The 26,396-nt window shown below is 40.3% G+C and overlaps 1 protein-coding gene across 1 annotated transcript; it reads right to left on the reverse strand.

The window, feature by feature from the left end:
* Window positions 1-971: 971 nt before the first annotated feature.
* WSB1 (WD repeat and SOCS box containing 1) lies at window positions 972-22,853 on the reverse strand. The gene is made up of 9 exons (XM_010342024.3): window positions 22,502-22,853; window positions 14,854-15,022; window positions 11,956-12,224; window positions 9,294-9,425; window positions 7,284-7,384; window positions 4,901-5,073; window positions 4,301-4,414; window positions 2,413-2,520; window positions 972-2,151 (listed from the first exon to the last, which is right to left on the reverse strand). Exons 1-9 carry the CDS (start codon window positions 22,539-22,541, stop codon window positions 1,992-1,994), a joined length of 1,266 nt encoding a protein of 421 aa, XP_010340326.1. The 5' UTR covers window positions 22,542-22,853; the 3' UTR covers window positions 972-1,991.
* Window positions 22,854-26,396: the final 3,543 nt, after the last annotated feature.

The following is a 26,396-nucleotide window of genomic DNA, read 5'->3' on the forward strand; positions in this document are numbered from 1 at the left end:
AGAGTTTCTCTTTTTTATGCCTTCTCAAAGGACCTAGATTGCTAGATTTTTAAATAACTAACCAGATAGGCTTATTATAGGCTTGTTAGTTCCCCACTAAAAGATATTATTTCTTTGGCTTAGTAGTCATTTTTCTGTCTTCTAAAGTTTTCCTATGCTTTTTTTTTCCTATACTTTTTTTAAAGTATGCATTTACAACGGTTCTCCCAATAACAAAACCACCATAAGAGCTGTTGCACTCGGGAAGCCCTGAATGATCTCTAGAGTGCTCTTTCTTCATTGTTCTTTCTGATTAATTTGCCCATGGTATGCAAATTAACATTACAATGGAGACAGAGAGAAAGCACTTGACCTAACCTGTTAAAGAAACATTTGCAATATACTGGGATTTTTTTACAAGTCTTTAATTAAAAAACTCAACAAAAATATATAATTGAGCATTTTACATAATGCATACATTCTTAATATCTGCAGGTTAAGATAAATAACAGAAGGCAAAAGCAGATATACTGTATTGCTTCTCTTTGGCAACTCACCAATCATCCATCCCCTGCAGAAACATAGTGTTTGGTTTTTTTTAATCCATGGTCTTAAAATAATTGTCCCTTAGTACAAACAAAATATTTAGCAATAATACAGAAGATGGATTTTTCAAATTAACACAAATTTATAATACTTTATACCACAAGGGTAAACTAGTAAGCTGCTTTCTAAAACTAATGCAGCAGCAGTGTTTAAAAGAGGAAGGAAAAAAAGACATCCTTTTTCTAGTTATATCCCGCCTCTGCCTTTTCTTTGTTGTTATTGTTTTCAAATAATGTCAAATTGAAACTTTACGTCTTAGATGCTATCCCTAAGGATAATAAAATCCTTTCCCTGTACATAAAAAACTATTTCACTTCCAGGTCAGTCTGACACCCTCCAACCAAACACATTTCTTTTTTTTTTTTTTTTGAGACAGGATCTCGCTATGTTGCCCAGGCTGGAGTGCAGTGGCTATTCACAGGCGCGATCCCACTACTGATCAGCACGGGAGTTTTGACCTGCTCCGTTTCCGACCTCAGCCAGTTCACCCCTCCTTAGGCAACCTGGTGGTCCCCCGCTCCCGGGAGGTCACTATATTGATGCGGAACTTAGTGCGGACACCGGATCAGCATAGCTCACTGCAGCCCAGAACTCCTGGACTTAAGCGACCCTTCCACCTCAGCCTCCCAAGTAGCTGGGACTACAGGCACATGCTACCACGCACGGCAACCAAACACATTTCATATGAGGCAAGACAACTTTTTTTTTTGAGATGGAGTCTTGCTGGACTGCAGTGGTGTGATTTCGGCTTGCTGCAACCTCCACCTTCTGGGTTTAAGCAATTTTCCTGCCTCAGCCTCCCATGTAGCTGGGACTACAGGCGTACACTACCATGGCTAATTGTTTTTGTATTTTTAGTAGAGACAGGCTTTCGTCATGTTGGCCAGGCTTGTCTCAAACTGCTAAGTAACCTCAGGTGAACCACCCACTTTGGCCTCCTAAACTGCTGGGATTATAGGCGTGAGCTGCCACATCTGGCCCAGTTCAACTTTCTTAAGTCAGTATTTACAGGCCTAACTCAGTGTCCCAGAATTTAAAAAGTCCTTACACTTTACAGCAAAGATACACTGTGGCTCTACTGAAGCAGTATATACATGTCAGAACTAAAAATCAGAAAAGCAAAAGGGTCCATTCAACATATAGCAGCTTATATCTAAATATATACATGTATGTTTATGTTTTCACAGTTAGATCTTTAAAAAAATTTCTATTTGATATGTTCAGAAATATCTCTGTAGCCTATAAATAATATTTTAAGAGCTCAACTGATCAAAATGCAGTACAAGAACATATCAAATTAAATAAATCTTCTACATCTTTAAAAACAGATACTTGAAGTCAGTAAAGCTTGAGGTTTGTGTTAAGTGTATTCTGTCAGTCCCTACGACTAGGGAAGGCAGAATTTTCTAAATACGATAGGAGAGAAACTCCAAAAGCTTGGAAGGAATTGGCAGCTCCTGGACTTCTTGGGTGGGCATCACTCTTCGGATTGACATGCGACATAAATGTTGCAGGCTAGGGACTTGCCGTGGAGTGGCCCAAAAATACACACTTCCGTCATGTGTCCTAAACAGAAATAAAGCACATGCTCAGTCACCCAAGGATATGTATTTCAAAGTTGCTACAGCTCAAACAACTATCATCTAACACATGTGAATACTGGAGTCACAAACTTCACATTAAAATCCAACTAACCAATGATGTATTCTATGACAAGGTCATATTACTCTAAAGAACACTTTCATTAGAGATTTACTGACAATAAACTACTAGCTGCTAAAAGCCAACTTAAATTGCCCCTTAAAGAAAAGAGGAAAATTTATTTACCCAGCAGCTAAAACACTGCCATCAGTAGAGAAGGCACAGCAAAGACCATTGCTCAAAGGTGCAACTTGCACTGGATAATCCTCATCAATTCTCCAGAACCTCACCATTCTGAAAAGGAAATAAATTATTTAATGAGTATCTTGTAGAAAATATAAGGTAAAAGCATCTTTTAAAATTTAGAAAGAAACGCCATTGAGTTATGAGTCAAAAATCACACCAACAGGCAATGACTGTAACTTGTTTTATAAAATTATAAAATATATTAAGGTCTATAAATACCAGTTGGTAAACTGGATGAACTTTCACTTAAGAGACTACCATGCACGGTTGCCTTCTCACCTTCCCAGTGTTCAAATCTAGAATGTTCAGACCCAGAGGCTTTTTCCTTACTTTCCTACACTTACAATACAACCAGTTTCTAGTCTGTTTCACCCTTTTCCCAAGACACTTTAAAAAGCTAGGTGGGCCTAATGGCTCACAACCACAGTTGCACCACTTTGGGAGGCCAAGGCTGGTGAGTCCAGGACTTATGATCAACCTGGGTAACATGGGGAGACCCTGTCTCTACAAAAATTTTTTTAAAATTAGCCAGGTGTGGTGGGGTATACACCTGTGGTGCCAGCTACTCAGAAGGCTGAGATGGGAGGATCACCTGAGCCCAGGAAATCAAGGCTGTGGTGAGATGTGACTGCACCACTGCACTAGAGCCTGGGCAACAAAGCAAGACCTTGTCCCCCAAAAATAGGAAAGAAAAAGAAAAAAAAGTTTTCACCTAGGCTGAGTGTATCTATAAATACAGCAGAGAACTAATATGCAGAATCTACTTGGGCAAACAGGAAAACAATGACTGCTTACAAACAGAAAAACCTCTCTCCCTATGTTTGGTAACATTCTGGAAAGATAAAAGAGGTGCCTGACGAATTGATGTCACCAAACTACTCAATGCAATATGTATGAACACTATAATAAAAGGATGTGAAAATGGGATGGTTGCAACTAGTTTCTATTTCTTATCAGTAAGCAGCACATCTCATTCATGTGATATTTCATATTCTAGTCTCAATCATGGTGGATACAAATTACTATTTATTCATAATTTTTTTTAGTTTTACTATTTGTTTCACTTTAGAAATTTCCTTTCTTACAACCTTTGTAAGATATTACTTTAAAAAATCTCTAGACCAGGCACAGTGGCTCATGCCTGTAATCCCAGCACTCTGGGAGGCCGAGGCGGGTGGATCACAAGGTCAAGAAATTGAGAAGATCCTGGCCAACATAGTGAAACCCAGTCTCATTAAAAAAAGTTAAAAAAAAAAATCTCGGCCGGGCGCGGTGGCTCAAGCCTGTAATCCCAGCACTTTGGGAGGCCGAGGCGGGTGGATCACGAGGTCAAGAGATCGAGACCGTCCTGGTCAACATGGTGAAACCCCGTCTCTACTAAAAATACAAAGAATGAGCTGGGCATGGTGGCGCGTGCCTGTAGTCCTAGCTACTAGGGAGGCTGAGGCAGGAGAATTGCTTGAACCCAGGAGGCGGAGGTTGCGGTAAGCCGAGATCGCGCCATTGCACTCCAGCCTGGGTAACAAGAGCGAAACTCTGTCTCCAAAAAAAAAAAAAAAAAAAATCTCTGTAAGCTGTGCTAAAAGCTGACTAAAAATATTAACCCACTATGCCTAAGCAAGTTAAACAAGGAGCACAGGGAGAGGCATGCATTATCTTTAGTTTACATAGATAATTATTCAGCTGATATTCTTTTAAGAAACAACAAAATCTCCCAAGGGCTTATGTTGAGAAAGAGACATTAAAACTCTAACTGCAGAATGGCTTTTAAGGCTTAAGAATGTAAAAGGTAATGGTAAGTCAGTCAAGCTATAATGCACATACTTACTTATCATCAGCAAGGCTTGCAATATGCAGTCCATCATGGCTAAAAGATACAGATCGTACCCACCGGTCATTTGCACCTCCAGCAAATATTGGAGTAGGTGGGGGAAACAGGTGCCTAAGGTCAAATACATGTTTTCAGTGGATATCACAGTCAGTTCAAGAAAACAAAATTACCCAGGTACAAAGTACATCTGTCTTTGAATATGTTTAAACTAGCCTTAATGAATATAACTGAGATAACTTGAGTTGATACACAATAATTAAAGTGACCTGAAAAGAATTAATCTTTCATGATTTAAGATAGTAAGATTAAGTCCAACTTTGGTTTTGTTTTTCTCCAACAAAAACTAAACATAATAATTAGTACTTCTATAGAGAGTTGGGTCCTGTTAAGTAGCAAAACTCTGATGTATCAAGAGAGTCAAATTTACTTTTAGAATTTATATCTAAAGCTCTGCATTAGTCAAGGGCTTAAATAATGCCAAAATTTTAAATTACAATGAACTGCAATTTTAGGTTTCTATGTTGGTGACTCTAATTATTCACATGACTTGATAGCCAGAGATGAATTATAGACTAAAATAATTCATGCTGTACCCACCCAAATTCCATCAGAATGTCTCCATTATGTGGATCCCAAATATATACTCGAGTATCATAAGATGCAGTAGCCAGTAATGCTCCATCAGGAGAAAAGTCACAAGCTACCACATCATGGTGATGTCCTTCCAGTTTCCGTATCATGGTGTATTTATCCATATTCCAAAGGAAAACCTGCAATAAAAAGGCAAATGTTATAGCTTCATTCAGACACGCAGAGGAAAAATGGCACATCTTAAACTAAAACTGCTAAATTTAATTAAGATTATATTAAACATAAATTATGAGTAATTTAAAGAATATGCTCAGTGTCATAGTCAGATTAAAATCAGTCTTTAAGTTAATTAAGGCAGACATGCAAATTCTATTTCAAATATTTCTGTTAAATGTTAATTTAAAAATAAGCCTAAACATAAAATAATGGCAATGTAACTTAACCACAAAGTTATACTGAAATACATTTATTCCAAAAACTAACTAAAATATATGGAAATAAATAGGGTTAAGTACTACAAACCCCCTTCTCTTTTTTTCCAGAAACTACCAGATTTTTTAAAAAAATATACAGACAGAAAACGTAAGGTTAACAAATTGTTACTCCATTGGCATCTCCCTTTGAGATAATCACTTGTTTACAATAGGCTTGGGTCACCAACTTGAGCCTAGGAAGAGAAACAGATACTGCAAGCAAATAGAATATTCACAGCCAAATGAAATTTCTTTGGCAAACAACAAGGACATGTTAAACCACATTACAAAATGAAAATGCTATTTTATGAAAATAATTAATTTCTGTAAATCAAAATTTAACCATCTTATTTTTCCCAAACTGACCACAATCATTAGTCATTTTAAGTATAAAACAGTTCAATTATTTAAGAACAAATTCACATACAATTTTAGAATCTAAAGACTGTAGTTAACTGTGCAGAATAGCTCTAAATAGGATTCTAATGTTTACTTCAGTCTGTTATATTAAATGTGAGCTTGGAGGTTTATCCTAGTAAGACAATCTCTCCTCTTGGAGCAAAGCAATTCTTTTTGCTTTTTTTTTTCTTTTTTTCTGCACAGACACAATACATTATTTCTAAAGGAAAATAAGTACAAATTTTAAACTGATTCAAAGACGTACGATCTCTCTGGAATCTTAAAGAATTCCAAAAAATAGCACAGAGAAACCATTTGAAAGCCAAATACTTTATATTAAATTGGTTTCACTTGTTAGACTCCCAATTCCATCGAACTGGAAAATCAATTTACTCAGGAGTCAGTGTACTTTACTGTGTGGGAAATTACGTTAAAAAAGAAAAAAAGAAAGAAAGAAAAGCAGAAAGTGGACATCGACCAGCACCTGTGTACGTACAGTACACCTTGCAGCCGAATGCAAGGTTACTTCATCCTATGGTAAAGGTCGCCCCCAGCCCGGTAGCCAGAGATGCCACTCTTTCTGCCCAGCTAACACCATTGTGCGCCTGTGTGTGAGTGGTGCCAGCATAACCTCAATCACACCAATATTGCTGCCACCACCTGTGACAGGGAAAGCAAGAAGCATATGGAAAACACACAGCCTAAAATAGCAATGTCAACATCTAATTTTGTTCTTCTTATGATATGTAAATAACTAAATTGAGTATCTTGTTCTAAGTTCCAAAATTTGTAACTATCATTTTAACATACTCCTTGGCTAAATAAAATGCATTTCAACTAGCCTCCCACCCTCCATTAGTTCAAAGTGTACTGTAATTATCACATGTATTTAGACTTTAATCATTTCATAAATACTTGCAGCTACTGAGATCAATTTAACTATACTAACTTAGAGCTGGTAAACAACTAAAAGAGAGTTCATCAATAAGCATAACCCTCTTAACAGTCACGTTACTTGTCTATAGGTATGCTATGTAAGATAAACAATATCAAATTTCACCTATAACAACTCTAGGACATACATGAGTGCTATTTTTATTCTTATGCTTTTCAAGTTACTTTTTTTCAGTTAAATGTACAGGACCAGCTGGGACTTTAAACTTTAATAACAGCAAACTGGACCAAAAAAATAAGAGCAACAGAGAAGAAAATAATTAGCAAGGAAATGTCTTAACATATAGACTAGATCTCTTCTACAGTACATAAACTTTTCTAGACTTACAAAAAACGCCCTAATATGCCCTCATTTTCTATTATCTCTAAAAACAATTCAACTTCTCACTTGACAATCAATAACTATATTTCCTTCATGCAAATTCTCACCCATCATGAAATAAAACATTTAAAATATTCATGACACCGAGCACAGACTTGATAGGTTACTTAGATTTAAAATGATTATGCACACATGATCATAATCCAATTCACAATGAATGTACAAGAACTTTGATACATACTGCTTTACTGGCTCCGACTGAACATAGCATGGAAGAGTCAGGAGAGAATGCACAGCTGTACACCCAGTTTTGATGCCCCCTCAATACTTTCATCATGTTTCCTGAACAAACAGAAGTACCTGTATTAACCCTAGAATCCACTTCAAATGAGCAGCATTTCAAAACAGCAATAAATCACAGGATCACAAACATTTATAACTGAAAGCAATTTCTCTCCAACAAGCGTTACCGATATACACCAGCTGCTTATTTCTGTAAATTAAATTGTACCGAACACAATCCTGTCCACATGTTTATGTTGTGCTCTACAACAGATGATATGGTTCACAAGCCTAAAATATTTAACATCTAGCCCTTCAAGAAAAAGTCTGGGGTCAGGCATGGTGGCTCACACCTGTAATCCCAGCATTTTGAGGGGCTGAGGTGGATGGATCCCTTGAGGCCAGGAATTTGAGACCAGCCTGGCCAACAGGGTGAAACCCATTACTACTAAAAAATATTTAAAAATTAGCCAGGCATCATGGTGCATGCCAGTAATCCTAGCTACTTGGGAGGCTGAGGCTCAGAACTGCCTGTACCTGGGAGGAATAGGCTGCCGTGAGTTGAGACAGCACCTCCGCACTCTAGCCTAGGTGACAGAAAAAGTCTGGGACCCCCAACCCCACCCCATCTATAGAAGGCAGAATTATTTTAGCCTAATCCCCTTATTTTAAAAATAAGCAAGGTTAAAAAACTTGAACATCTTCAAAATGCCTATTCATTCTTCCTTTCTGATAAACTACAACCCATTCCAAAGTCCTTGTGTATTATACCCACAGTAAACAACTATGCTTAACTATATTAAACTATTAGTTTTACTAATATTTACTGAGTGCCTACTGCATGCCAGGCCCTATGTCAGCACTGAGGACATAGCTGGAAATAAGACAAGGACCCCACTCTCTTGGAGCTTATTTCTAACTAAGCCTACATTCTTAAAACATGTACATTGCTGAAATTAGTTTGAGATAAGGAAGCATCATTCAATATGCAAAAGAAAATGAAAACTGAAAATAAAACAGTATTTCAGTATTTTATTTCAGTATAAAAATAAAAACAGTATTTCAACTGTTGGGATCCCTTTGCACCTCAACAGCTGAGCAGAGAAATGATAAAACACAGAGAAGGTCCTACATGATTTGTTAATGTTAGCATATTACTTTATTAAGCAATGGTTACTATCTATCAGCTGGAACATCTCCAGATCTGAGAGTTTTGTTTCCTCCTACATTCAATTTAAGCTTTCTTACTCCTAGGCAAGCCTGTTAACCTCTAGCCTGAGCCTGTTGCAGCACCAACAGACCTTAAATTTAAGGTTTTAGTTAAACACATCAACTCTTTCATTCAGGACTAAGAAAGGGGAAGAGATGCTCATCTCAAATGAAGGAGCATCTCCAAAACTTTGTAAGGTTTTAGAAAAAGGTGAATACTTGATACCAACATATCTTCCTTTGTATTGGACAGTAAACCTTACCTTTTTGTAAAAGCATTTCTTAACCTAGCCAACTTATTATGATGCTTATTAATATTTACATGTTATAAATTCTGGTATGTAGGTCACATTTTAATTTAAATTTTATTAGATACTAAGTTACTTCAAGATCTACCTAAATTTTCACTAAGCCAATGCAGGAAGTTAATAACCCTCCCTAAGGGGACACAAACACAGACAAGTTCATGAAAAACCCTAAATCTGATCCAGATTTGGTCCTCAGATAGCTAATACAGATCTATGTGGTTAGTTTCTGAATAATTATCAGATCATTTACTTCAAATAATGTTGGCTCCTATTCTGGGTCACATTTATGTTTTTCTTTGATCTACTCAGAAAGAAACAAAGGATTAGGCACAGAAAAGGAACTTTGATCACATGCCATTTTTAAAGTCAAATGCCCCAGATGTTCCCAATACTTCTCAATGGTAGTATCAAGGAACATGAAGCCTTGTTCATAGCCTGGAAAAAAGACATACCATCATCTTTCAGGTCCCATACTCTGAGAGTTTTGTCTCTTGAAGCTGACACCAGGATCAAGCTTCCATCTGGAGCAAAAGTTAAATCTCTGACCACTTCAGTATGATCTACCAAGTTAAGGAGGAGTTTTCCTAAATGTAGTAGAAAAGGGGGGAAAAAAGACAGTATTAATATATTTTTATTTTGTTCTTAGCTTTGTTGAGACAGGGTCTCACCCAGTCACTCAGGCTGGAGTGCAATGGCACAATCTTGGCTCTCTACAGTCTTGACCTCCTGGGTTCAAACAATCCCCCTACCCTAGTCTCTGAAATAGCTGGAACTATAGTTACAAGCCACCACCACTGACTTTTTTTTTTTTTTTGAGATCGAGTCTCACCATGTTGCCCAGGGTGTTTTAAAACTCCTGGGCTCAAGTGATTCCCCAGCTTTGGCCTCCCAAAGTGTTGGAACTACAGCTATGAACCACCACACCGGGTCAACAATATTTTTTATAAGCTTCTACTTTCGAAAAATAGAGTTCTTGGCCGGGCACAGTGGCTCATGCCTATAATCCCAGCACTTTGGGAGGCCTAGGCGGGTGGATCACAAGGTCAAGAGATCGAGACCATCCTGGTCAACGTGGTGAAAACCCGTCTCTACTAAAAATACAAAAAACTAGCTGGGCATGGTGGCGTGTGCCTGTAATCCCAGCTACCCAGGAGGCTGAGGCAGGAGAATTGCCTGAACCCAGGAGGCAGAGGTTGCGGTGAGCCGAGATCGCGCCATTGCACTCCAGCCTGGGTAACAAGAGCGAAACTCCGTCTCAAAAAAAAAAAAAAAAAGAAAGAAAAGAAAAATAGTTGTGGCCGGGTGTGGTGGCTCACACCTGTAATCCAAACACTTTGAAGGTCAAGGCGGGCGGATCACCTGAGGTCGGGAGTTCAAGACCAGCCTGACCAACATGGTGAAACCCCGTCTTAAAAAAAAAAAAAAAAAAAAAAAAAAAAAAAAAAAAGAGTTGCTTACCATTAAAAAAAGATGAATAGAAATTCTTGGCATCTCTTTATTTTACCAAGTATAAAATGATTTATTTATGATTGTTCCCTTTAGAGATTTACTATTTATATTGTTTTTAAGATGGTCTCTTTCCAGGATAGTAAAGCCTAAATTTATTAGAAAAATTAAAAGGGGGCCAGACGCAATGGCTCATGGCTGTAATCCCAGCACTTTGGGAGGCCAAGGCAGGCGGATCACTTGAAGTCAGGAATTTGAGACCAGCCTGGCCAACACAGCGAAACCCCATCTCTACTAAAAACACAAAAATTAGCTGCATGCAATAATCCCAGGTACTCAGGAGACTAAGCCAGGAGAATGGCTTGAACCCAGGAGGTGGAGGCTGCAGTGAGCCAAGATTGTGCCATTGCACTCCAGCTGGGTGACAGAGCAAGATTCTGTCTAAAAACAAAACAAATAAAAAACAAAGAAAAATTAAAAGGGAAGCTGGGAGCAGTGGCTCACACCTGTAATCCCAGCAGTTTGGGAGGCTGAAGCAGGTGAATCATCAAGACAGGCCTGACCAAAATGGCAAAACCCTGTTTCCACTAAAAATACAAAAAATTAGCCAGGTCTGGTGGCACATGCCTATAATTCCAGCTACTCGGGAGGCTGAGGCATGACAATCACTTGAACCTGGGAGGCGGACATTGCACTGAGTAGAGATTGTGCCACTGTACTCCAGCCAGGGTGACAGAGTGAGACTTTGTCTCAAAAAAAAAAAAGAAAGAAAATTTAAAAGGAAACTCCTGAAATGTAAACAACCTCCCAGATCATGTTAGTATCAAGAAAAGCACCCAAATTATAATTTTCCAAATCTTTTAGTATGATTTTAAAATATAAAATCAAATTATTTATTTGCTTGTTATTTGCCTGGCCTTGGATTACTCATTAACTGTCAAACTCCCAAAAGATATGTGTTATCCCATAACAACTTAGTTTCCAAACATTATCCCAGTGAAAAAATGTATTTACCTAATACTGTAAGAACTTTGTTTTCTAGGAAAATCTGTGTGTTCATCTTATTTTTTTCCCAAGAACCCAAATGTTGACTCATTATCATCTATGTTAGTATCACTTGTTATGTTTTAATGTACATGTTATTTTAATACTCATTTAAAAAATCCTTTACATCTGTGAGTACACATATGCCAGAAAGTGTTTGAGGCAATAAGCAACACATTTATTTTTAACTGCTTAAAGACAACTTCTCAACCTATCTAAACGTTCACTAAACCTTTCCAAAGGTGAGATAATGAGTACTGAAATCTGATTTATGTTGAAAACCTCTAAGCCATCATTGAAAAAGCATATAAGAAAACACCTTATCATGTGAGCTATAAACTAAATAACTAGTTTATAAATGACAACTAACTTAACATTCCCTAGAAAGTCTTTCCTACTATAATATTCTGTAAACAGTGATGAAGCAATGTGAACTCTATTGTTTTCCTAAATTAAAAGCATGAGCTGAAGAAGGTGCTATTCAGGTCAATCACAAAGACACACCCACATCATCAAATCTTGCTTTTCAATAAGCTGAAACTCTCAAATCCTAATTCCAGTGCCTATGAGCAGTGCCCTGCATCATAAAATAATAAATTTGCTTTAAAAACTATGAATCCATACCTGTATATACATCCCATATTTTGATACGCCCATTGTTCAACCCTGTAGCAAGAAGTAGCTGATCTTGTCCAAATCTGAAGCGATGCCATTCTATATTTACACAGCGACTCTGTTTTTCTGGAACTGAAGACCCAAAAGCAAGACTCCAGACTATATCTCCACAGTCTATAATATGCTCACGAGGCTTATTTTTCTGACCACCATCACTGTTTTGTCTTGGCAATCTTAAACTGCTTGAATTGGTAACGTTCTTGGTGCCATGCAAGAGGCTGGGGAGAGGGAAAATCAGATTGAAATTGAATTATTTTTCACTCTGGACTCCTTTGGACATTGAATAATTAGAAATGTTTGTTAAAATAACCTCAATATGATTATAATGACACTGAGTAACAACAGAATCCTATAGATAGGAAGAAAAAGTTGCTATTTGAACTATGAGAAGGACCAAATAAATTCAGTTCATTTATAGAAATTCTCAGCAACTGAGTAGTAAGTTCAACAATAAAGCAATTTATAGTATAACTTATTTGCCTCCCAATTTTCCTCAAAACCACTGTATCAACTGGGGCTCCTTTAACCTAAAGACAAAAGTATAAGTAAGCAAGAAAAAAGAAAAACCAACCCTGTAACTTAAGATAGGTCAAGCTGATACCAGAAAATTGCCTTAGGGGAAAAAAAAATCCTCAAACCATAATAATCAGTTTCCCATAGGTTCTAGATCTCAAGTAATATGTAATGAGAACATTAGTGACTATAACCATGAAGGTCTACTAGATACAAAATAAAAATAAAATAAACAGAAAAATTCAATATAGCTCATGATACATTTTAGAAAAACTTTCAACAGCCAGGCGCGGTGGCTCAAGCCTGTAATCCCAGCACTTTGGGAGGCTGAAGCGGGTGGATCACGAGGTCGAGAGATCGAGACCATCCTGGTCAACATGGTGAAACCCCGTCTCTACTAAAAATACAAAAAATTAGCTGGGCATGGTGACACATGCCTGTAATCCCAGCTACTTAGGAGGCTGAGGCAGGAGAATTGCCTGAGCCCAGGAGGCGGAGGTTGCGGTGAGCCGAGATCGCGCCACTGCACTCCAGCCTGGGTAACAAGAGTGAAACTCCGTCTCAAAAAAAAAAAAAAAAAAAGAAAAAAAAAAGAAAAACTTTCAACAAACATTCAAACTCAATTTACCCCAAGCAGAGTGACCATAAGTCCATTTAAAAAAAATAAATTGGCTGGGCTCTGTGTCTCATGCCTGTAATCTCAGCACTTTGGGAGGCCAAGGTAGGTGGATCACCTGAGTTTGAGACCAGTCAGGAGTTTGAGACCAGCTTGACCAACATGGTAAAACCCTGTCTCTACTAAAGATACAAAAAATTGGCTACTCTGCCTATGGAGTAGCCATTCTTCATTCCTTTACCTTCTTAATCAACTTGCTTTCCAAAAAAAAAAAAAAATTTAGCTGGGTATGGTGGTAGACACCTGTAATCCCAGCTACTCGGGAGGCTGAGGCAGGAGAATCGTTTCAATCCAGGAGAGGGAGGTTGCAGTGTAAGCTGAGATGGTGCCATTGCACTCCAGCCCTGGTGACCAGAGCAAAACTCCGACGCAAAAAAAAAGAAAGAAAGAAAGTACACAGTCTATGCACCAGTGTTATCCAACAAAATGTTGTGAAATCCAAAAAACTTCATATCACAGAAGTCACCTGCTCTGGCAAAACACTATATATACCTGTTAGACACAATCTGACTTTTTAACATACAGATAATGTATAAATAAGACCAGACAACCTTTTTTTTTTTTTTTAAAAGAGAGAGTGAGTTTGGTACTGTCGCCCAGGCTGCAGTGGAGTGGTGCTATCTCTACTCACTGCAACCTCCACCTCCTGGGTTCAAGAAATTCTTCTGCCTCAGCCTCCGGAGTAGCTAGGACTACAGGTGTGTAACACTACGTCCAGCTAATTTTTGTATTTTTAGTAGAGAGAGGGTTTCACCATGTTGGCCAGGCTGGCCTCGCAATTCCTGACCTCAAGTGATCTGCCTGCCTTGGCCTCCCAAAGTGCTAGGATTACAGGCATGAGCCACTGTGCTCAGCTGAGACTAGACAATTTTTATTTGTTTTTTTTTTTTTTTTTTTTTTTTTGAGACAGAGTTTTGCTCTTGTTACCCAGGCTGGAGTGCAATGGCACGATCTCGGCTCACCGCAACCTCCGCCTCCTGGGTTCAGGCAATTCTCCTGCCTCAGCCTCCTGAGTAGCTGGGATTACAGGCACGCGCCACCATGCCCAGCTAATTTTTTGTATTTTTAGTAGAGACGGGGTTTCACCATGTTGACCAGGACTGTCTCGATCTCTCGACCTCGTGATCCACCCGCCTCGGCCTCCCAAAGTGCTGGGATTACAGGCTTGAGCCACCGTGTCCGGCTGTTTTTGTTTTTTGAGACAAGAGTTTCACTCTTGTTGTCTAGGCTGGAATGCAGTGTGAGATCTCAGCTCACTGCAACCTCCGCCTCTTGGGTTCAAAAGAGTCTCCTGCCTTAGCCTCCCAAGTAGATGGGATTACAGGAATGCGCCACCATGCCTGGCTAATTTTTTTTTTATTTTTAGTGGAGACAGGATTTTATTATGTTGGCCAGGCTGGTCTCAAACTCCTGACCTCAGGTGATCCACCCACCTTAGCCTTTAAAAGTGTGGGGATTACAGGCGTCAGCCACCACGTCTGGCCCAGAAAATTCTTTACACAAATTTGCCAATAAATATATTCAGCCCATGATTAAAACTCACTACGCCACCTATAAAGTAAAACTTAAATATCAAAATGTTTTTATCACCCTATACCGAGAGAAAATAGTAAATTCCACCAACAGATACAAAATACAAAAAAAAGAAAAAATCTTACAAGTTCTGAAGGCACTGGGACCACGGAACAAGCTTTACTGTACGATGTCCTTGTGACCAAGCAAAGTATGAACCATCTGGAGCAAAAGCAACAGTCCAATTTTCACGACCACATTTCTTGTCAAAAGGAGCTGCAGGAGCTAAAAGTTCACCTATAGTACGTGATCTCACTAAAAAGAAAAACACAAATACTGGATATCACATATAACCAACACATAATCCATGTGAGACTGCTTCCATATTACTTTGGAAATGAGTTTCTTCCCTCTTCTATGCAGACAGGGTATAGTAAGTCCTGCTTTCCATCCTCTAACAGGGAATATGCAGTATATGAAGACCCCTTAATGATAGTGACTAGCTCTAAGTTTTGATAAAGTGACCTTACTAAAATTTCTCAATGCAAGAGTTTTTAAGAAAGTTTCAATAAAAAAATTGTTCAAGCAATAATAATGTAATGACCAATAATGTAATGACCAATTGTATTATGTTCTCATCAAATTATTAACATTTAAACTGCAAGAGATTAAACTTAGTTTGCAAGAAAAGTATCTCCCAAATTAAGTTTCTTAGCTTTCAAAAACCATTTATCACCATAAAACACAGTATTACACCATTACTCAAACAAAAGCACTATAAAATACGCTCTTCAAATACGCTCTACAAATACTTTTATCCTTTTCAGGCCCAGGTCACAAAAATCACAAAATCCTCAGAACTAGAAGATTTAAAGGCTGTCTAATCCAACCTCCCAACCAGTGCCTTAAAATGCATTGTAAGTCTATAGACTGGGTGTGGTTGCTCACATCTGTAATCCCAACATTTGGCAGGGCTGAGATGGGCAGATCACTTGAGGTCTGGAGTTTGAGACCAGCCTGGTCAACATGATGAAACCCTGTCCCTACTAAAAATACAAAAATTAGCCGGGTGTGGTGATGGATGCCTGTAATCCCAGCTACTTAGGAGGCTGAGAAAAGAGAATCCCTTGAACCCAGCAGCAGAGGTTGCAGTGAGAAAGTGTCACTGCACTCCAGCCTGGGCAACAACAGAGCGAGAGTCTGTCTCAAAAAAAATAAATTAAAATAAATCTAGTAAAATGCATTATAGCCAGGCATGGTGGTTATAATGCTGGAGCGTGCCTGTAATCCCAGTTTCTTGGAAGAAACACTTGAACCCAGGAGGTGGAGGTTGTAGTGAGCTGATATCGCACACTGCATTTCATCCTGGGCAACAAGAGTGAAACTCTGGTCTCAAAAAACTCCGTAAGAACCACTTGAACCCCGGAGGTGAAGACTGCAGTGAGCCAAGATTGCACCACTGCACTCCAGCCTGGGTGACAGAGCAAGACTCTATCTTTAAAAAAAAAAAAAGCATCATATTTACAATTCTCAAATAGTGGCCCTTGAGTCTTCCTAATGGACCCCAAACTGACTCAAAAATGGAATTATTTTGGTTTCTAAGAACAACAACAAAAAAATGGACAATGTCTTTTATTTTAAATTAAGATTACTCAAATTTTGTATTCCTAAGAAAAACTGGCATATTACCAGAGTATATAAAGCACATTACTTCCATATTTAACAAAATGATCAACAAGCTCATACTGCAATGCATGCATGCAAACTCAGCTAGAATTTCCTCAATTTTGGGAAAGGCACCTCTTTCTCAGTGTTATCACCTATTCTGGGTTAGTCTCGATTTCAAATGTTACTATTTTTCCTTTTTTGTTTTTAGTTATTGACAGTTTAGCTTTTGTATTATCTATTTTGTGGTCAGTTGTCTGGTCAATTCTACAGTATATAATAATATATTTTTATGTATTTCTGGCTTAAACTTTCCAACACCTAAGCTTTGATACATTCTATGTATTGCTGTTAATGTAAGAACTACTTACACTGCTATAGCTAGAGGATACACACACATACGAGTGCTCACACACACGAGTCCTCACACACACATCCACATACTCAAAATGTACTTGTTCAGTCTGAATGTGTGCTCCATCAATAGCTAGTACAGCACCTGGCATATGACAGGTACACAGTAAATATTTATTGAATAAATACAAAAGCACACATATATGCTCCCATTCTAAAGTGATTTAAATATGTTCTCTGCCCAATTCTCGACACCTTAACAAATTGGTGTGGTTTAAAAAACCAAAACAGAGAGCCTGAGACCTACTTTTCTTGATATTCATAATAAGGCTGACACTATTTTGGTGTACCTGAGACCAATTTTAATGACTCAAAATCTCCCTGCTACCACTGTACCCACCCAGTAGTGATTCAGACCTAAGAGAAAAAGCCTAATGCTATCCTCGTATGACATTTACATACTGAAGATAGCCATGAAGGAATCTTTTTGCCAAGCTAAAATATCTCTATCCTTTCAATCATTCCTTAAATGACATGGCTTCAAGTTCATTTCCCATCCTAACTTCATTACACTTTTCTGGATAAATTATAGTTAGTAGCGACCTTCATAAAAGTGGCACCCAAAACTAAGAACAATACTTCAGGTGTGGTTTAATCACAGCCACAGAGTTGCTCACCGACCCACCCACCCTGTATTAGCACAGAACAAGACAACATTAACTTTACTGGCAGTCACATGATGTTTTTCTTTTGAGTCAGGGTCTTGCTCCGTCACCCAGGCTGGAGTGCCGTAGCACGATCATGGCGCACTGCAGCCTCAACCTCCCAGGCTCAGGCAATCCTACTGCCTCAGCCTCCCAAGTAGTTGGGACCACAGACATGCACCACCACACCCAGTAATGTTTTCATTTTGGTAGAGGTAGTAGGCTTTCCCTTTGTCGCCCAGGCTGGTCCCAAACACCTGGACAAGTGATTCTCCCACCCTCCACCCAAAGCACTGGGATTACAAGTCATATAACTTTCCTAATACAAAATTCACAAACTTGGTAACCCTCAAATGCCTGCTGATACGTTTTTTTAACAGACAAATAATTTCACAAAGAGCATGCTGCTCCAATTTTCCTTACATTTTTCCAAACCCCAGAGCCTTTATACATTCCTCTCAACAGCGCTCTTTATATGACTGGCCTCTAAATTTGCAACCCCTGCCTGCCTAATTTTTTAGACAGGGTCTTGCTCTGTTGCTCAGGCTGGAGTGCAGAGGCAAACTGGTAGGCTTAAATGATCCTTCCTCAACTTCCTGAGTAGCTGTGGCAGGGACTACAGGCACATGCCCCCACACCTACCTAACTTAAAAAAATTAATTGGCCGGGTGCGGTGGCTCAAGCCTGTAATCCGAGCACTTTGGGAGGCCGAGGCGGGTGGATCACGAGGTCAAGAGATCGAGATCATCCTGGTCAACATGGTGAAACCCCGTCTCTACTAAAAATACAAAAAATTAGCTGGGCATGCTGGCACGTGCCTGTAATCCCAGCTACTCAGGAGGCTGAGGCAGGAGAATTGCCTGAACCCAGGAGGCAGAGGTTGTGGTGAGCCTAGATCGCGCCATTGCACTCCAGCCTGGGTAACAAGAGTGAAACTCCGCCTCAAAAAAAAAAAAAAAAAATTAATTAATTTAAAAAAACTTTTTTTTTCTTGAGATGGAGTCTTGCTCTGCAGCCCAAGCTGGAGTGCACTGGTGTGATCTTGACTCACTCTAACTTCTGCCTCCGAGTTCAAGCAATTCTCCTGCTTCAGCCCAAGTGGCTGGGACTATAGGCATGTGCCACCACGCCTGGCTAATTATTATTATTATTACTTTTTGTATTTTTTTCTTTTTTTATTTGCTACAATATTAACCATTAATACTGATACTTTTTGTATTTTTAGTAGAGACAGGGTTTTACCATGTTGGTCAGGCTGGTCTTGAACTACTGACCTCATGATCCACCTGCCTAGGGCTCCCAAAGTGCTGGGATTACAGATGTGAGGCACCACGCTCGGCAAAAAAGCCAGTTTTATAGACAGGGTCTTGCTATGTTGCCCAGGATGGTCTCCAACTCTTAGCCTCAAGCAATCCTTCCTCCTTGGTTTCCCAAAGCAGTGAGATTACAGGCATGAGCCACTGCATCAGTCATAATTTTTTTTTTTTAATTTGGATTCCTGTTTAACCACATCTATCTTTTAATTCATAAATTTTAGGAGAAAAAAATGCCAAGTTCACAAATAAGGGAAGCAAGTTTCAAAATTCAACTTGAAAGTCTCTAAGGAGAATATTTAGGTAACTTGTACACGAAGAACAGCCCCTGCATTCAATTTCAAGGACATCTCACAAATTAGACTAAAACTAAGCTCTCCCTTAGCAAGCATATGCAAGATTAAATTTCTCACACAAGACTCTTTTTTTTGAGACAGAGTCTCACCCTGTCACCCAGGATGGAGTGATCTCAGCTCACTGTGCCTCCGCCTCCCAGGTTCAAGCAATTCTCCCTGCCTCAGCCTCCTGAGTAGCTGCAATTACAGCACCCACCACCACACCCAGCTAATTTTTGGATTTTTTAGTGGAGACGAAGTTTTGCCATGTTGGCCAGGCTGGCCTTTAACTTCTGACCTCAGGTGATCCACCCACCTAGGCCTCCCAAAGTGCTGGAATTACAGATGTGAGCCACCATGCCAGGCCTGGTCTGTATTTTAAAGTTAGTCTATATTTTTCCTCTACCTTGACCACAATCATGGTACTCCTTGTATATAGTGGTAACAGGATAGGCACACTGGTAATCCCAATACTTTGGTAGGCCAAGGTGGATGGATCACTTGATCACACAGGTTTGAGACCAGGCTGGGATTTATACAAAGACCTCATCTCTACAAAAAATTTTAAAAATTAGCAAGTGTGGTGGCCTGCACCTGTAATTCCAGGCTGAAGTGGGAGGACTGCCAGGAGGCAGAGGCTGCAGAGAGCCAAGATTTTCCCATCGCACTCCAGCTTGGGTGACAGAGCAAGACTCTATCTTTAAAAAAAAAAGGGAGAGAGAGAGAGAGAAAGCGCGCATGCGTGCAGGCTGGGTACAATGGCTCATGCCTGTAACAGCACTTTGGGAGGCCAAGTCTGGCAGATCACCTGAGGTCTGGAGTTTAAGAACAGCTTGGCCAACATGGTGAAACACCCCCATCTCTACTAAAAATACAAAAAATTAGCCAAGCGTGGTGGCACACATCTGTAATCCCAGCTACTTGGGAGGCTGAGGCAGGAGAATCGCTTAAGCCCTAGAAGTGGAGGTTGCAGTGAGCTGAGATTGCACCACTACATTCCAGCTTGGACGACAGAGAGAGATTCCATCTCAAAAAGAAAGTAAAAGAGCAGTAACAATTACTAAAAAATTGGTTCAAACAGATAGCAAAGACTATGAAATAACGTAATTTATTCTCAATTATACACAAACTCAAAAAGTAGGGCCATTATAAATCCTGCGAAATAAATGCATTACTTTGTTAAAGTTTACTAATAATTGCCTTGACTGTGTTTCCTTGCTGGATAATAGGTATATCAAACTCATTTTTGCACTTTAATCAAATGATTTAAGCACTCAATTTAAATACTGTACAATTTTAGAAATCCAGCACAAAGTGCATAATAAAGTGCTTTGAAAAAAGTTTTTTAAGTTAAATCTTTTAACTGTTTAATGTTAGCAACAGAAATGTATGATGTAATAACCTTGTTAAGGGAAAGGCTGCCTGCCATGGGAAATCAGCCATAAGATACAACACTACATTATTAGTATCTGTAAAATAGTAACACATCATCTGTGTCACTGCTTAACCAAGCAAACCAGATTTAATTCCTTTACATTCCTCCCCAAAATTTCATAACCAGAAAGGAACGATCAGTGCCTTGTGAAAGGGAGCAGTAGCTTAAGGCAGTAGTAGTATACAGAATTATTGAATCATTCATGGCATCTTGCCTCTATTCTCAGTATGTCCTTGAGAAACTAAATTTGACTTGGCTATAATTAGCACCCAAGAAAAGAAAAAAATAAATCCTTATTCATAAATTAAAAGTTACACAGAGATATAAATGTTTAACCTTGTATCCAAATTATTCAAAAAAAAAAAAAAAAAAAAAAGGAAGAAAAAACGGGTAAAAAAAAAAAAGCTTAGAAAAAGCAAAAGTTTTTCTAGATATTTGGTGCTTAGCTACTAACTTTTTATACCAACCATATCCAGGAACTAACACTCCTAAATGTGAAAAAGAAAGAGAGGAAAGAGAGAGAGAGAGAGAAAGAAAGAGAGAGAGAGAAAAGGGAGTGAGGAGGGCTGGCAGAGGTGGGGGTGACACTTAGTGAATGGTTCTACTTTATGTAGGTATGCTAAGAAACCCTACTCATCTTTTAGAAAACAGGACCAGAAAGTTTTCAAAATGGTTTATCAGGATGAAATAAAATACAGATAAAACAAAGGCAGATCACTCATCTATAGTATTACGGTGTAGTAAAGTAAAAGAAAAACCCACTAAACTGATAAGAACTTGAGTTTTTTGTTCCACTTTGCGACACACTTTCTAGTCTTAAAATACAGTTAAAATAATAACTGGACACAAATTTTGTGCTCTCTGCATCTTTTTAAAAAAATTTTCTGTGTGACCTCTGCTACATATTTTTTTTCCTGTCTTTGTATCTTTAAAATAGTTATTAAAACCAGGGGTAAAGTCCCTTCCTAATCAATCACCCCTAGGACAACAAAAGTCCAGAATTCTAAAATAGCTGTTTCTAGATATAAACATTCACCCACATATAAAACAGTGGACGTTTTGGCTTCCTCAGCCTCTGCCCTTCTCTAGAAATAGCTCCTCTTTAATATTTAGTAAAGAAACACATTCACTTCAAGAGCAGGAAAATGTAAATGCTCTCTGCTCAGTGACCACAGCTAATTATTACTTAACACAGTAATTTCAGTGTTTGCTAACTCCCTAACACCTTCAAACGTTGTTGCAGTTATTTTACTTTAAAAGAGGATTTAAATAATGCGGTGCTTTCCACTGAGCCACTAAGTACTAGGTGTGGACGCACAACCTTCCACATCGATTGCCCTGGGCTAGACTCTAAGCCAGAAAAGCCTTTCCAGAGTGTGCTCTTCCGCACAACAGCTTTCCTTGAGTCACTCCACCCAACCACCCTGCTCCTAAGTGTTTGAAAGATAATTCTGAAAGAGTCTCCTCCCCCGACTGCTGCCTTTCTTAACGCCACGGCGTTTTTCAAAATACAGTATTGTTTTTTCCAGGCTGTTGGAACCTCTTCCAGTCACGTTTCTCATCTACGAGTGGTTAGTATACACGAGGACACTCTTTCATTACAGCTCAGAACTCACAAGTTTACTTTTCCCCATTGTAAACCTAACGTCCCTGAGTGGCCCTTCCCTGTCCACTCGACAGTCAGGCCCTGAGCCAAGAGACTCCCAGGACAGGAGCCCTGCGCGAACCTCCGATGAACAAACTGGGGTCCGTGCCCGCCCCGGCCACACAGCAACCGCGAGGGAGCACGGAAGGTGCTACATCCACGTCGGTGCCATTTACCCCTCAGCCAGCTCCCACCAAGGCGGCTTCCTCTTCCTTGCTCTGGGCTGGCCCTGGCGCACTCATGCTAACCCCTCAGACTCGAAGTCGCTTCCTCCCAAACCTCCTCCGGGGAGTCCCTGCCTCTTCTCGGCCCCCACGCGCCCACTCACGGCCCCAATCCTCACCGATCTCTTTCTCGTTGACCCTCGGGGGAAAGCTGGCCATCTATGGGGCACCGTCTGATTCCGGGAACACGATGCGGACCCAACGACAGAGAAGAGAGCCGCAAGCGCTGAGGGGCGTGACGCGGAGTCGGTCCCTCCTGGGCCGGGGGACAGCTGAGACGGGCGGGGACGGCCGCTGCGGCTTCTGCTAACGGCCCCGGGATAGCTCGCGAAGGCCTCGGGCCAAACTACAGAGTCAAACACAGACAATAGACCCTGTACCCAGCCTCCCGCCTACGGAGCCACACAGTTCCCCCAACACCGCCGGCCGCAATCCAAACACTGGAAACAAGATGGCGGGCGGCGCGGGAGATATCTGGGCGGCAGGGGCGCGGCCACGTGACGTCAGAGCCCGCGGCCCCGCCTCTCGACGCACGAGACGTGATCTCCAGGGCCGGGCGCGCGTGCTGGCCTGGCCTGGGGGCCCGGCAGGGGGAGATCCGAGGCGGGATCTGCTGACTGTGACTGTAGACCGGTGGCTTCTAACAGGCCTGGCTCCTCCAACACGGAGTTTATAAGCTGAAGTGCCTTTGAAAAGGGCAAGCAGAGAATAATACTTATCAGCCTCCTAGCTTAAAGATTGCCTGGAATTTAAACCGGCGGAACCGAAAAGAACAAAAAGACATTTTCGGTTTTTACTCGATTTGGCCAATTCCCCAGCCCACAAATAGCCTTGAAGTAAGGGAACTGAAGGATGGCGCTGATGAAAAAGATGAGAATTCACAACGTTGTGCATCACCTGTCCGGCTGCGATTGTTCGGACCTGAGCCACCAGGTTTTAGGAAGGGCCGAGGGGAACCAGGAGACTCGGACGTGATCGCGCGGCGCCGCTGGGCCTCCCTGGACTGCCTTTGTCCTGGCTGGTCCCTGCAGCCAGGTCTGCTGCGGAGGAGCTGGTTGTCAGCAGAATCTCGGCCGCCGGCCAAGGTGGATCCTACTGTGTCAGCTCAGGATCGGCCCTTCCTCCGCCTGACCTAAGGCCTCTGAAAGGCACCTAGCTGTCCACACATCAGTCTGGTAAATGTGTCAGTGTCTGCCAGATGCCAGCTTGGTTCCTACCACAGATGACATATTTGCATTTTAATGGCTTCTTGTATGGACTCTAAACATTACAGCATTCCAAAGGACTGGAGGTATAAGACTGGGAATTTCAGGCCGGCCACAGCGGCTCACGCCTGTCATCTCAGCACTTTGGGAGGCCGAGGTGGGTGGATCGCAAAGTCAGGAGCTCAAGACCACCCTGGCCGACATGGTGAAACCCCATCTTTACTAAAAATACAAAAGTTAGCCGAGCATGGTGGCACACGCCTGTAATCCCAGCCACTTGGGAAACTGAAGAGAATCGTTTATACCCGGGTGGCAGAGGTTGCAGTGAGCTGAGATCGAGCCATTGCACTCCAGCCTGGGCAAGACAGAGCGAGACTCTGTCTCAAAAAAAAAAAAAAAAAAAAAAAAAAGACCTGAGAATTTCAAATATGTGGTAGATACTCATGGGACAGAGTTGCAGAGCCGCTTTTAAGAGATTTCAAATGATAACACTGTAGGACATGTTTAATCTTTTTCTTTGCATGAATGTATTAATTCTTCAAATAGCAAAAAGTTTAATAAATATAAGATACATCGCCCCTCCTCTTTTAAAAAAAATCATTTTGTTAGGCTGGGCGCGGTGGCTCATGCCTGTAATCCTGGCACTTTGGGAGGCAGAGGTGGGTGTCAGGAGTTCGAGACCAGCCTGGTCAACATGGTGAAACCCTGTCTACTAAAAATGCAAAAAATTAGCCAGGCATGGTGGTGCACGCCTCTAGTCCCAGCTACTCGGGAGTCTAAGGCAGGAAAATCACTTAAACCCGGAACGCGGAGGTTGCAGTGTGCCGAAGTTGTAGTGAGCTGAGATTGAGCCACTACACTCCAGCCTAGGAGATAGAGTGAGACCCTATGTCAAAAATAATAAATAAATAAAAGTTCTGGAAAGCATTCATTTAAAAAACAAACCTGTCCCAACCACTAAAAACCCATTCTCTAAAATCTCATTCTTGAATTATTCAGAAGACATCACTGTTATATAGTTATTTGTTAAGGCCAATTTACCCCTAATTTTTACCAACATTTTTTACCCTGATATATATATACACACACATACACATATGTAAAATAAATAAAAATAAAAATAAAAAAATAAAAGCAAAGAAACACCCTTTTCACTACATCGTAGGTAATATTGACTTCATTTGGCACTGAACATTTTTCTTTTCTTCACAATACTTACTATTGCAGAATATCGGGCTTCTTCTATAATTAACTTTTCATTATTCCTATAGGCATTATAGGCATATTTCCCTTGATGTCATGAATGTATCCAGTTCATGATTGTGGTCTTTTTGTTGAGCAATTCAAGTGGTTTGCTATCAGGATATGCATCCAGATAGAGCTCTGAAATTGCAGGTAAACCTCTAAATAAATTTTAAATTTGTAAGGATTCCTGCAGGTTCTTATTTTTGAACCTATAGCTTAGTGAAAGAAGAAAGGAAATGTCCCCTTCCTAAAAGGAAGCAACATTTACTTAAAACAAAAACCACATGCCGGGCATGGAGGCTCATGCCTGTAATCCCAGCACTTTGGGAGACTGAGGCAAGTAGATCGCCTAAAGTCTGGAGTTTGAGACAGCCTGGCAAACATGGTGAAATCCCATCTCTACTAAAAATACAAAAAATTAGCTGGGCATGGTGGCGCATGCCTGTAATCCCAGCTACTCAGGAGGCTGAGGCAGAATTGCTTGAACACATGAGGCAGAGGTTGCAGTGAGCCAAGATTGCACCATTGCACTCCAGTCTGGGCAATAAGAGCAAAACTCTGTCTCAAAAAAAAAAAAACAAACCCACACACACACACACATAAATAAAAAATATTAAAAAAAAAAAAAACAGCTTGGAAAGCATGCACCGTTTAAGCAATAGAAGAGTTGCTTGTTTTTGCCTTTTGGACCTCTCTGCTATTGCATTGTTTTGACAACTTCTCCATGCTAAGTCTGAGGATGCATCCAAAATTAAGCAGGGTTTGGATTCTAGGTCGAGTTTCAAATCATGGGATTTGTGGCACTAAGTCTGGGATTCTAGAATGAAAGGGTATGGAATTTGCCCAGGATTCAGCTGGGCAAGTACGGTTTATACACATAAGCATGTACATTAATAAACAGTAATAGATATTTTTATAATTGTAGAATATGCTGGAAAAATAATAAGACCCAGAGGAAAATTCTGAAGGCAACCACTTTTGGCTGTGGTAGTACTGCTGGGGATGAAGTATCTAATAGTGCCCCCATTTTTACTCTGCTGTCTTATTTTTTACTTTTTCCTTGATTTCACTTTTTTTTTATGTGGGATGTTTTGACAGTGTGGTTTGAGAAATATTAGCATTGGGTTTTCAAAGATACTTCGATCTTAGTTTAAAACTGTACCCAAAAAGGCTCAAAGTGTGGGAAATAGTGCAGCTAGTCTAGATCTTTCAGCATCTGTGCCTGGGCCAGAATGCTGGAGGCTTACAGAAAATTGTATCAGAAAGAGTAAACGTGGGGCTGGGTGTGGTAGCTCAGGCCTGTAATCCTGACACCCTGGGAGGCTAAGGTGGGAGGATCACTTGAGTCTAGGAGTTAGAGGCCAGCCTGGGGAACATAATGAGACCTCATCTCTAGAAAAATTTTTAAAAATTAGCCTGGTGTGGTGGTATGCCTATAGTCCCAGCTACTCTGGTGGCTGAGGTGGGAGGATTTCTCAAGCTCAGGAAGACAAGGCTGCAGTGAGCCATGATTGTGCCACTGCACTCCAGCCTAGGTGACAGAGTGAGACCCTATCTAATAAAA

Source organism: Saimiri boliviensis, chromosome 17 (genome assembly GCF_048565385.1).
Source record: "Saimiri boliviensis isolate mSaiBol1 chromosome 17, mSaiBol1.pri, whole genome shotgun sequence".
Classification (NCBI taxonomy): domain Eukaryota; kingdom Metazoa; phylum Chordata; class Mammalia; order Primates; family Cebidae; genus Saimiri; species Saimiri boliviensis.

What these genes read in the sequence shown, in the direction of transcription:
- WSB1 (XM_010342024.3), bottom strand. Translation starts at nt 22,541, where the DNA reads ATGGCCAGCTTTCCCCCGAGGGTCAACGAGAAAGAGATCG. An exon ending in AATATGGGATGTATATACAG is followed by an intron (nt 9,426 to 11,955) that starts GTATGGATTCAT and finishes TACTACATTTAG; the next exon opens with GAAAACTCCTCCTTAACTTG. An exon ending in ATGGGACCTGAAAGATGATG is followed by an intron (nt 7,385 to 9,293) that starts GTATGTCTTTTT and finishes CTGTTTGTTCAG; the next exon opens with GAAACATGATGAAAGTATTG.